Here is a 12,581-nt window from a genome sequence, read left to right as displayed (position 1 = left end):
CACTAAAAAATAGCCATGAAGAAGCAAAATGCAATTTCACTTTTATAATAGGCGGATGCTTTATTTAGGAAATAAAGCAAGCAGCATTAGCAAAATAATTTGGCCCACACCAGGTCCACGGAGTCCGTCCTGACAACCGCAGGAGGAGCACAGTGAGCAGCCCTAGACTTCCACTTATTGGAACAAAGGTGCAGTGTGAGGCTCTTATAATCTCCGCAAAGTGGAAAATAATATTGAAGTCATCGACATGCTGCCCGAGAAAAGGATCCAAGGGAAGAAGTCAATGGATCCAAGAGTTTGATATATTGAGAAACAGGAAACCAACTGTGGCTAGCATTTTGTCCTTCTGTAACACAGGTAAAATCAGAAAACTGGGATTACACGCTGTTGGTGGCCTTCTAGTCAGAAGCATCTCAGTGTGAGAATTACTAAGTGCCTCTTCCCTAAGAATAAGAACCAAGAAATAACCCAGGATTTCAGACAGTATTATTTCTTTAAGGGAGAAAGCTGGGGGGAAAATAAAGTCACCTGTGACTAAAGATGAAATTGACCCTGAGAAGAAGACAAAAATGAGTGAAAATATTTCTAAAATATCTTTTCATAAATGCATGGCAAAGATAGAATGCATGTAAGACTTAAGTCACCACCTCTGTGTGTATGTGATCACCATACATTTTCCTTTTTTTTATGAAAACAGTGTCTACCTATCCTCAGCCAAATGGCGCCAACATTGTAATGAATTATGAGTTTGGTTCATGCCTATTTTAAAAGATATGGATGTTCACTTCTATGAGATTATTGCTTGGGGAAGTGGGTAGAAAAACAAAAGCAATTTTGATAAGTGTATAGGTATAACATTGCTTATGATGTCCGTGACATATTTAGCAATGACTTTATGTGACATTGAAAGGACCGGAGGATTATTAATTAAAAGGGCAGGCTATGGAGTCAGACTGAGGATTGAATTCCAGCTCTGTCACTTAAAAATTTTAAAACCCAGAGTCCTCATTTGTAAAATAGGGTTAAAACTGTACTGTTTGAAAAACTAGATGACATGAATATTGTGAAACACATATAGTGCTTGGCACATTGAATACTTAAAAAAAAAACAAAAACAAAAACCAGAGTAGCTGTTAATAGCAAATAATGAAACAAAAGCATAAATAAGTAAATGAGTTAAAACATTACTCCATAACTTCTGAACAAGAACAATGTTCTCATTCAGTGCCTGAAACAAATATATAGCTACAGTAATTTTTGAACTTTAGTGAAATATTTTAAAAGATTTTCTAACACAAAGCCCTTATTAAAATAAGTAGTAAAAAACCAGCCCATAATTTTAAACATAGTTTTGCTTTCATTTTTCCATTTACCAGGATTATATTGATGTAAATAGTGAAAGTGAGCATCTGGAAATATACTTAATTGTTCAATGTATAGTCAATCTTTTTTTTTCCTGTGGGTACTTCAGGAAACAGGGTCATAAAGTTGTATAGCTGACAAAGACTTGAATATAATTATTTTAATCTCCTCATTTAGCTGAGATTATAGAAATATCTATTCCCTGGTTGCCCAGATTGAAAGATGGAGAGTGAACACGGCAACCTCAGCCTTCTGACTTGCAGTCCTGGGCTCTTCATCCAGAAAGGATGCTACACACCACACACACGCATGCACGCACGCGTACACACACAAATAGTTAATAAGGATAGTTTTCAGATACAACTTGCCATCTGAAGACTATTAATTATGTTTTGTGTGCATGGAGGAAGTGACTATTATGTATTTCAACAGGACTCACTAGAATGGATGCCTTTGAAGATTTGTATGCTTAATTGGGGAGCATAAGTTGGAGTGTTTATGTCTCTTCCTTCCTCCACAAAATCTTGGTCAAAGAATCAGGTAAGACATTGCATCAATTAAGACATTGTTTGTTCATTAGATTCCATGTATAAGTAAAATCATATGGCATTTGTCTTTCTCTGACTGGCATATCTCACTTAGCCTAATGTTCTCCAGGTCCATCCATACTGTTGCAAAGGATAAAATGTTCTTCTCTTTTTACATCCAAGTAGAATTCCAATGTGTAAATGAACAAACTGAACTAACAAGCAAACCAGAGACAGGCTCATAGGTGGAGAACAGATGACAGCTAGTGGGGGGCAGGGAGGTTTTGGGGTGGAAGGACTGAGCAAAAAGGAAGAAGGACTTATGCAAATGGACAACAGTGTGGTGACTGCTTGGGGACAGGGGTGTAAGGGGACTAAATGGTAATGAAAAAAATACAATAAAGATTAAATAAAAAAAAAGTCATTGTTTCCCCAGTAGGTTGGGTTGGTTTAAAAAGGCATAATGCTGTCCTAAAATATTCACCCAGAATTTCATGTACACTGCAATACAAACCCTCCGTCTTTACCTTATTATACTGAAGTCTCTAAGGAAACAAGCATTCACTGAAGACAATAAACTTGTTAATATATTATTTTTTAAATTAGATAAAATTTCTTCATTATTTCAAATACAGAGATGAACTTAAAATCAATTATAAGTTTAGAGGACATTCTGGAAAACACATAAGTATGTCTACAATAGTTTTCAAAATTTGCTGACATTTAACATATTTCTCCAAGTTTTCTTCATTATATTATAAAGTATAAAAACAAGTTCAGCCCTAGCCAGTGTAGCTCAGCTGGTTGGAGTGTGGGCCCATAACTGAAAGGTTGCAGGTTTGATTCACAGTCAGGGGACATACCTAGGTTGGTGGTTCGATCCCTGGTCTGGACGTGTATAGAAGGTAAACCATTTGATGTGTCTCTGTCCCATGGAAGATTCTCTCTCTCTCTTCCTTTTTCTCTCTAAAAGCAATGAAAATAATGACCTCAGGTGAGGATAAAATAAATAATTTTTTAAAAAAATCTAGTTATGTGAAAAAATTAACATTTTGATACTTGATATTTATGGTATTTCTAAAAGACTGTGTATGAGGTAAAGAGTTGCTACACAACACAAGCCTTCCTTTCAGGTTTCTTTCCTAAAAAGGGAGTCAGGGACTTTTAACCAAAGATTATTGCCAAATCTTCAAATTGACCTTCAGCCTTTTAAAAAAAAATTTTATAAGGTAATTTAGAGATCTTTGAAAGAACAAGGAAAATTTATTTTAAGGATCTTGGGCAACTGTGAATTTTTCCAGTCTTTAAAGAAAAGAAAGTAATGAAGAACACTCTTGTTTAGAGGACCTATTTAGATCCATATCTGATTTTGTACTGGGCCCAGTTTTGACTTTACAATGTATGAATCTTACCTAGAAAGTCTGGGCCAAATGAACTATTTAAAAAAATAGTATATATCTCATCTACATCTTTATATCTTTATTTTTATATTCATACTTATATTTTTTATATTCGTACCTATTATTCCCCTTTTCCAGCAAACGTCTACTTCTCATATCCCTATTTCTGACTCAAGTTGGGGGCATGGTGGAAGACCTAGAATTGGACGAGAAGAGCTGCAGTAACAGGTAGCACAGCTCTAAAACTATCCTGGGTGAAAAGGTAAGGAGGGAAAGGAACACTGAGTGTTAGAAACCAAAACAGGCTAAAAAAGGATGCAAGAGCAAGCCCTTGACCAGTTTCACTTCCTTCGGGCGCCCTGCAAAGCTGAGCCCGGTCGGGCGGCCTGAGTGCCGCAGCTGCGTTTCCCGGGACCTCGGCCCCAGCTTCCCCGGGTGGGGAGAGCGCTGCGGAGGGCGGGGCCCGACGGACGGCCAGCGCACGAACCGCGAGTCCGGAGAGTCGGGGACTCTGTGGCACCTGTCTCCAGGCGCCTTGGTTTCAGCGACGCGATGCTGCCTGCTGCCCCGGGAAGAACGGGCGGGAGCCGGGAGCGGCCTCCCGGCTGCCCAGCGCCCCCAGGTGGGTGGGCGCGCGTTCGGGGCAGTGGAGCGGGAGGCAGCGTGCGAGGCGCAGGGGCTCCGCGGAGACTGAGGACCATGCGGTCCACTGAGGGGACCAGGTCTTCTCCCCATCGCTGCCTGCGGTCCGTCTGGCAGTCCGGCGTCTTTGCTGGGAATGTGGACGCGGCCAGGTGGGAGTTAGACTGCTGGCCAGTTCGCCACCGTCAGTGTCCCTACCTTCCCAGTAACTGGAACTTTACAGAGCACCCGGGACAGGGTCCTCGTTTCTAAAATCACCTCGGAACGTGTTAAAGATATACAGGTGTTTCAAAGTTACGCGTAACCCTAAAAATTCTGTCCACATGTTACAGCAAAACGCGGTTTGGCATCCGCTGTTCGTGGCATCCCCCATTTACCTGCTCCGCCTTACAAAATCCAACCTAGGAAATTGCTGGGAAGGATTGTGACCTGCTTATCCCGCTAATGTAGAACGACTTCACTTGCTAACTTGTTAAAAGGAAAATACGGCCAACTTGTTGAATACATAAATGAATTTACAGGTCAAATAGATATTAAGGCATTTGTAGTCTGTTCTCTTTGAAGTATTTTAAATGCACTTGTGAACTTTATAATATTATAAGAAAGCGTTCAGATTTGATTTTTTTTTTCTCCAAAAAAAGTCTTCAGTTTGGTATTAAGAGAACTGGAGATGTTCACAGTGAGAAATGCACAAAGAAAATCTGAGTAAAATTTTATGACCCTGCTGAATAGATTTTCTCACAGCTTCCTACCATTTTTCAGGTGATATAGTTTTGGCTTCAGTTGCTTCTCTTGGTTAGTATGTTTGTTTTAATATATAAAATTTAAAAGACCGATTTTCTGTTAAAACTTGTGACAATGGAAAATGACAAGAGTCGGAGCCCATGATCTCTCAATATACCGAGTTTTAAATATTAACCATTGACATTGTTGAAAACTGTGGCTCTGCTGGAAGGCAGCAGAGCAGCCTATGCTGGCTCCCATCTGTGAGCAGCCAGCCATATCTTCTGAACCTATAGCAGGTTAGCTGTTTTGTAATTTCAGCTTGATAATTTAGTTACATGGAATGAACTACGGTTTGTCATAAACTTTTAGACTGAGCAGATCAGCCAGAAAATGACTTTTGTTTTATTTGATACTCAAGTAATATTTTGAAGTACTTGCTGTTACGAGTAATGCTAGAGTGATGTGAACCAACTTTTCTCTCATTCTGATTATTCCTGTTCCTTCTCTTCATTTTTCTTGATCTCCTTTCATCTTTCCCAATATGGTACTTACCACTTGCTAAATTTAGATCCTTGTTTGGCCAAAGAATTGAAATTTTTCATGTAGTGAGCTGTCTTTTGATATTAACCCAGCCCCCTTGCTAGATATGTGTAGTCTTCCAAGAAAACTAGTTTGGAGTAATCCTTTTATTAAATGGAGAGCTTTTTTTGTGTGACATTGCTTTCTGCTTTGGGCTTCTCTATAGCATTGTGGATTTTAGCTTAGGGGTCAGTCCAACTGCTTCATTTTAGGGTTCATTCCAAAAGAAAACTCAGGTACAAGGAGTGATTTACCCATAGTCCAATAATAATTATTTGAAGATCACCTATTCATTAACTTCACCAAAAATCTTCTACCCCCCCATAAAAGCTGTGTAGTAATAAAAATGTAAAATGGCAAACAATCAAAAATGGTAAACATGGTTTTATGCCTATGAAGGTATTTCTAGCATTAAATGTATGCTGCACTTGTAGTGGCATCTGTGTTTGCTGCCATCAGAGATGTCTATGAGTATTCACTTTGTCCTTTAGTGGTACCCAGTACTAAAATAATGTAAAAATGATTCACAATGGGTAAAAATTGTATTTAGACTGTATTTTGTGATTTATGTTAAATTACTTACTATCCACCAATGTCCAAAAGAGAAATTATCCCTTTGCTTTATTCTAAAACTAATGATTTTAAAATTTAGTTTTAACTGCTACCTTCAATAAGGACTGTAAATTTATTAAAGCACAGATTATTCCCTACCCAATAGTTTTTGTATCTTTATCAATATTATTTGATGCCTCCTATGAAGAGAATTAAATAAATCATTAGCTTAAAAACAAGGAGCATCTCTCCTCTCTTATCATATGCTACATGTTTACACATACATAGCCTGTAGGGAACATGGTTTCTCTGAGTCTCTCTCTTCTGCCTTGAAGTTCTTGAAGATTTGGAAGCTTTTTACTCTGACTACACTTTTCCAACATAGTCAAAAACCTAGATTTCAACCTAGATTTCTTCTTCTAAGGAGATATCTTGATTCTGATTATACTCTGCTGGCTGGTAAAACTTGCTTCCTTCAGACCAGCTGGAAAGGTTCTGATAACACTAATGTTGGCATTTTAATGAGAGGCAGTTTCTTAGGGCATTTTCACTTCAATGTGAGATAATTCTATAGTATCTGATTGCTTAGGAATTCAGATTAAAACAGTGGCATGTTTGCTGTTAGCAGAGGGAAATTTTTTGCCATGTCTATCTGAACACATATTGTGGGTGATCATGCCCACTTTTGACTGCCTCACATCCAGTCTAGCTTCATTGCTTATCCACTATTTGATCTGGGATACATAACTCAATCTGTAGTTATCTCAGTTTGTCTGTTAAAGAAACAAAAACAGGGAGAACAATAACATTTATCTGAAAGAGTGGTTTTGAGGATTAAAAGAGAAAATGCATATGAAGTGCTTTTCAGGGAGCAAATAGTAATTGCTTAATACACATTAGCTATTATATTTTTGAATTTTTAGGCCATTGGTCACTAGTATCATATTTGCATATAAAATATGGAGTTCTTATTGGGAAACTGATCATGTTGACTTAGGGGAAAACTTAAATGAGTGAAGTCATCAAGCTCTCACATCAAAAAAATTAGGGAGTATGGCTTCCTATTGAAAGATACTGCCTTATCCTTGGGGAAATAGTGTGGTTCTGATTATACTCTGAGAAGAGGGAAAAAAACCTGCAATGAGAGGAACTATGAATAGGTTGATTAAAATGGTGTTAGACTAGGATGGTTACAGAAAAGAATAAAATGGAAATTTAATAGGACAAAAGGAGACTTTCCTATATCACAGAGTACCAGGTGGGACCCTATTAAAAATATACACATACATGCAAAAAATAAGCATCAAACGGAAAATTGTGAGATACTTCATCATAAGAATATGGAGAATTTATACCAAAATATTACTCCTGGGTTGAAAAAATCCAATGTGAAGTAAAGAGTACTCCTGTCAAATATAAATCGCATTTTAACAATTTAAGTGGCAGTTACCTGACCATCTAAGTTACAGTTGCTAATTTATCACTTTCTTTACATATTATAGAATGTCTTGCAGTAATTTTATAGACAGCTAAGAAATAAAACTAGGGAAGGCAAACATTTCAGAAGTTATTATTTAAAAATAAGTTTTTATGGCCTTGTCATTCTTTTTTTGTTTCAAATATAAAGAATAGTATCTAAGTTTCACTGTAGACATTGAATTAGTCCAGGTGGTGAAAATATCAGATATTATATGGAGTTATACCCCTCCTGTATTTATTTCTCACTCAGAGAAAAATAATGAGCCTTTTAGACATTTACCACTGGACAGAAATTTCTTTGTTGCTTCCAAGTGCTCTGCATTGAGATAATCCAGAAGGGCCACTTCCCTTCCCTTTGCAATTTTAAAAAGTAGTCCACCAATGTCTTGTGGTGTTTTATAAGATTTCCTTTGTATCTAGTTCATTAAAATGTTATGTTTTGTCACACTAATTGTGTGTCATATTTCCCTTTCTTTTAAGCTCCTGTACCACTTTTCCATATTAATAATTCCCATTGCTTCATGTTTTATGTGATTCATCATATAAGATATAATGAAAAGTACAAGAACAGTTCTTGACTTAAAACTTCATTTACTATTTGCCCCCCTTTTTTTTTGTCATGATCCATGCCAAGGATTAATCATTATCTTTCGGTTAGGATCAATATTCTCATTCCTTTTTGTTCCAGTTTATCCATAGGATCATGTCTAACTTTCAGAAGAATAACATAGTGTAAGGATCACTTGAAATTTTGGCCTTCTTTTAATAGCTACCATTTATTGTGTTCCTACTTTGAATTTATGTGATATGGATATCATATTACCTTGATAAGGGAGAGCATCAGAAAATTAGCACCTACTTTGGACAAAATGCTGTATTGTTCAATATAATCATATGAAGGTACTGAATAATTATTGCGTTCTTTCACTTCCTACAAAAACTTTTCTAAATGGTGAAATTGTAACTCCTAAGTCGCTGTGTCTTTTATGGGGGGGAGGGGTAGAAGGTGAAGAAATACCTGCATTGTAAAGATGTGGAGAAACATTCCATATCAGAGTGGTGTGATTCTATAAAATCAGGCCACCGGAATGACACACTGTAAAGTACTGTATTTTTCTATGTATAATGCTCACCCATGTTTTTGTGCACACTATACATGGGATACCTGTTATTGTGCCCATGATATGTAATCATTGTACCCATGTATAATACACATCCTTATTTTTCTCTCAAAAATTTGGACAAAGAAGTATTCATTATACACAGAAAATTATGGTTATTTCTTGTGACTGTATGAAGAATTCTTAAAGTTTACATATTTTCTATATTGGTTGATCATATTTTATTTGTACTTACTAGACTGATATAGTTTTAATTCTCAGGGGATAACTGCAATTTTAGTACAATTAGTGAACTAGTAGGTCACTATTAGGAAAGCGAATGAGATAAAAATTGAAGCAAAACTCTATGTTGATTTTAATTAATGGGATGATTTCCTTAATTCTGCCATTGATTTTCAATGAAAGTTTAGAGCTTTCACTATTCCAGGCACTTATGTGTAGACCAAAGACCCTTCCATTATCATGTCCTGTCCATTGATACTCATGTAAAATGGGTAGAACCCTGTATTGTCCAGTTTCCCAGAAACAGTCACTTGCAAAGGTAGGCAGCCAGCCACTTAACTGATTAATGACCAATGATGGGGGTTGTCTGGCTTTTGCAGATTTGTTGAATTCTCCCAAGTCCTCTTCTTTCAAAAATGAGCAAATGAGACTTGTCAGTGGAAGGTCAGTCTTTGATAATATACAGTAGAAGATGACAACCATGTTGTCTTATGTACAAGATGGATAATTACAGAAGATGAGATGAAAGAACTGAACCAGCTATATTTAGATGCTCATGAGCCACAATCTAGTGGATGTAGTGTTGAGTAACACAGTATGCTAATTTTGCCCATCACCCAATAGAAACTATGTAAGTTTTCAGTAATCTAGCATCACAGGAAAGTATGCATTCTACACCCTTGTCAGGGAATACAATTTGAGGTCAATGTCATTGTTAATCAAAAACTATATGAAACAACTAATATGTAACAGAAATTTCAAAATTTATAATGTGACCAACCTGCTTGAATGTGTTTTTTAAGCAGCATTTAGTGTCTTGAATTCAGACTGAAAGAATACAGTTAGACAGACTTATTTAGGGTTGGAGTTTTAGCAGGTGGGTATGACAGAAAAAGATGGATAGGAGTCGAAGCATATGCAAAGATGTGATTGTAATAATGATACATAGATTCCAATTTGGATAAAAAGGAAAGGATGATCAATTAAAAGTAAATCTAAGAAGTTATTTAGCATGAAACAAAGTTTTCATAAGAAGAAATACATTATTTTCTTACACTGATATTCACACTGAGTACAAGAGGGAGTGTGAGGAAAGGAAGGAGGAGGAAGAAAATGAGGAGAAGGCGCTCCAGATATATGGAATAAAAGAAGGAAAGAAGGAAGAGGGGGAGTGAGACAGAATCCTTAAGCACATGAGAAAAACATGTTCCTAATGGAATTTATGGAATTTGTCTTTAAAAGTTTGCATAGAAGAAAATCCTTCGGTATGATGTCATAAGCTTTTCAGTACAGTTAAGTTACTATAGTAGCACTGATCTTAAAACAAAAATAACAATAAAATTCTTCCTTCGATTCCACATCTCCTTCAGCTACTATCTTTCCACACTTTGGCTGCCATGCTTTCAAAAGTTGTCCACATGGCAATCATGTTCTCATCTCCTTTCACCCTTCAACTCATTCCAGTTTGGCTCTCATCCCCTTTACTAAAGCTACTTACTTCTCTCCCTAAGGTCATCTGTAAGTTTCATATGCCAAATCGACCAACTAAATTTCAATCCTCTGCTTAGCTGAACTACTCAAAGAATTTGAGCTAGTTCATTGTTGTTTCTCCAAAGCAGTTTGGTTTTATTTGATTGTTTGTTTATGGTTTTTTTTAAAAGATTTATTCGTTAAGTTTTAGAGAGAAGGGAAGGGAGGGAGAAAGAGGAAGGAAAACATATTTCTCTTGCACGTCACATCGATTGGTTGTCTCTCACAAGCCCCAACCCCCCTAACCTAGGCTTGTGCCCTGACCAGGAATTGAACCTGTGACTTTTTGCCCTGTAGGACAATGCCCAACCAACTGAGCCATACCAGTCAGGACCCAAAACATTTTGTTTCTGAAGTTGTCAGTATACTCTTGTTTTCCTTCCTTCTTTTTTAGCCTCTCCTCAATCATATTGGGCAACACTTCCTTCTCTACCAAAACTTAAATGTTTGTTTTCTGAATGTCTCTAGCATAAAAAATAAAATATAAAATCTCTCCATAATTTTCTATTGATTACATGTTAAAAATATATTAAATTTATTGGAGTAAATAAACATATTTTAATAAATTTAATCTACTTATTTGTTGTAGCTGTTAAAAATTAAAATTACATTTGTGGCTTTCATTTGGTATTTGCATTACATTTCTTTTGGATAGTACTGCTCTAAACTTTCAGAAAAAAATTAAAATGAAATTTATTAAAGATTTGATTTCTCTCTCATAAACCATTGTTGAATATACATGTGCTTGAGTAGTTGGTAGGGTAATAATATGAATGTAATAATTTATAGTTTTAATTTGAACATTTTACCTAAAATATCATATGGTGTGCTTGAGTGTGATACATTATGTTACAGAATTACATGCTTCTGATTTTGTAATAAAAGGGAGGCGTTATTTGTGCCGGACCCTGTATATTACCAGATAATTCTCATAAATACTAGCATAATTCATAATTCCTTCAGCAGTTTAGAGAGAATCCCTGTCCTTTCATACTCACCACAGAATGTACTTTCATAGTGATATTTCACTATAAAATATGAAATGTTCATTAAATTTTAGTTAGCATTTTAATATCACTTGCTCCAATTTTGTCTTTTGTCTTAATAATTTGTAAGATTGTAATGCTTTACATATAGAAGATTTCAACTTTATCTTATATATCACAAACGTTTTTAAAAAATTATCATATGTTAAATGATTTTGATTTTGGCATTTGTTGCCATTGCATATGTTTTAATGTTCCTTGTTTCAAATATACTTAACTTTTCTTTCATAGCTTATGTTTCTTGTCTTGACTGAAGAAGTCTTGCTAACTCCTATATAACCAATAGAATTTTCTAGATTTTTTTTCTGACATTTAAATTTTATATAGTTGCTTGTGGTGTGCCTGGAATTTATTTTTGTATATAGCGTGAGACTGAAATCCAACTGAGTTGTTTGTTTGTTTTTTTTAAATAAGGGTAGCCATAGTAATCAGTATTTATTAAGTAAATCCTACTCTTCCTGTTGAATCAAAATACCACCACTGTCATCTAGCAAACTATCATATATTCTGAAATTTGCATTCTGAATTTTCTATTCTCTTCCACTGGTCTATTTGTTTATTCCCAAGCCAATATCTACTAAGAAAAGTTCTCCCAAGAAATCTTCTTTACCCTAACTTTCTTGGCTATTAGTAGATATTTCTTCTTTCATTCTTCCACTTTCATTTTAAATTATTTTGTCCGTTTCTCTTCCTCCCCATTTAACAATTGGGCTGTTGTGTAACACATGGTTTAGAGGCATTTAATGGAAAGCAATCTATCAGTTTTAATCAGAAAGAATTTTAATATAGGGAATCAGTTATAACATAAGTGATGTAAGTGTCTTGGGAGCAACATCTAGGCAGAGTCACCAGAAACAATTTTTGTAACTGACCCCCTGGGTGGGGGATGGGGTAGTGAGAGGATATCTGTTATCACCATAAGGAATAGAGGAAATCAGGAGGGCACTGAACCAGCTGTTGTCTGGGGAGAATCAACTTGAAATGGTATTAAATCTTCCATTGGGTTAATATGGGTAGAAAATGCTATGTATAAAATGTCCTAGGTTTAAAAGAAATATATAGCAATTTTGATTTATTTAAATCAAATGACAAAGTTGGAAACCTCCCTCTCACTCATGTTAGCATCACATGAATGTTGAACTTTCCTGATGTACTTCCGTGAACGAATGTAATAAGATTTTGCTTTTTATATTTAAAATGTCTTTCCATGTAATATTTTATTGCAAAATTGGTTCTTCGAATCATTAGCTAGAAAATATGACCGCTGCATGGAAGTTATGGGAAGGAAAAATATCTAATTTTCTATTAGTTATTATTAAACTGTATAAGATGTTAAAAATTAAAACAAAACATGTAATGCTTTTTAAAAAAGAATTTAACATAGATCTTTGGGTA

The 12,581-nt window shown here is 35.7% G+C and overlaps 1 protein-coding gene across 1 annotated transcript in view; it reads left to right on the top strand.

Moving 5' to 3' along the window:
• Positions 1–3,780: 3,780 nt before the first annotated feature.
• Positions 3,781–12,581, top strand: part of BANK1 (B cell scaffold protein with ankyrin repeats 1) — a 300,120-nt gene continuing 291,319 nt past the window's right edge. The window contains exon 1 of the mRNA XM_054591683.1: positions 3,781–3,911. Coding sequence (XP_054447658.1) covers positions 3,842–3,911 — 70 coding nt within the window. The 5' untranslated portion in view covers positions 3,781–3,841. The remainder of the gene's footprint in view (positions 3,912–12,581) is intronic.

Source organism: Pteronotus mesoamericanus, unplaced genomic scaffold (assembly GCF_021234165.1).
Source record: "Pteronotus mesoamericanus isolate MK-2021 breed Mesoamerican mustached bat unplaced genomic scaffold, CSHL_Meso_final scaffold_232, whole genome shotgun sequence".
NCBI lineage: Eukaryota > Metazoa > Chordata > Mammalia > Chiroptera > Mormoopidae > Pteronotus > Pteronotus mesoamericanus.
The sequence above is the reverse complement of the archived record's forward strand: the minus strand, read 5'-3'. Positions and strand labels throughout refer to the sequence as shown.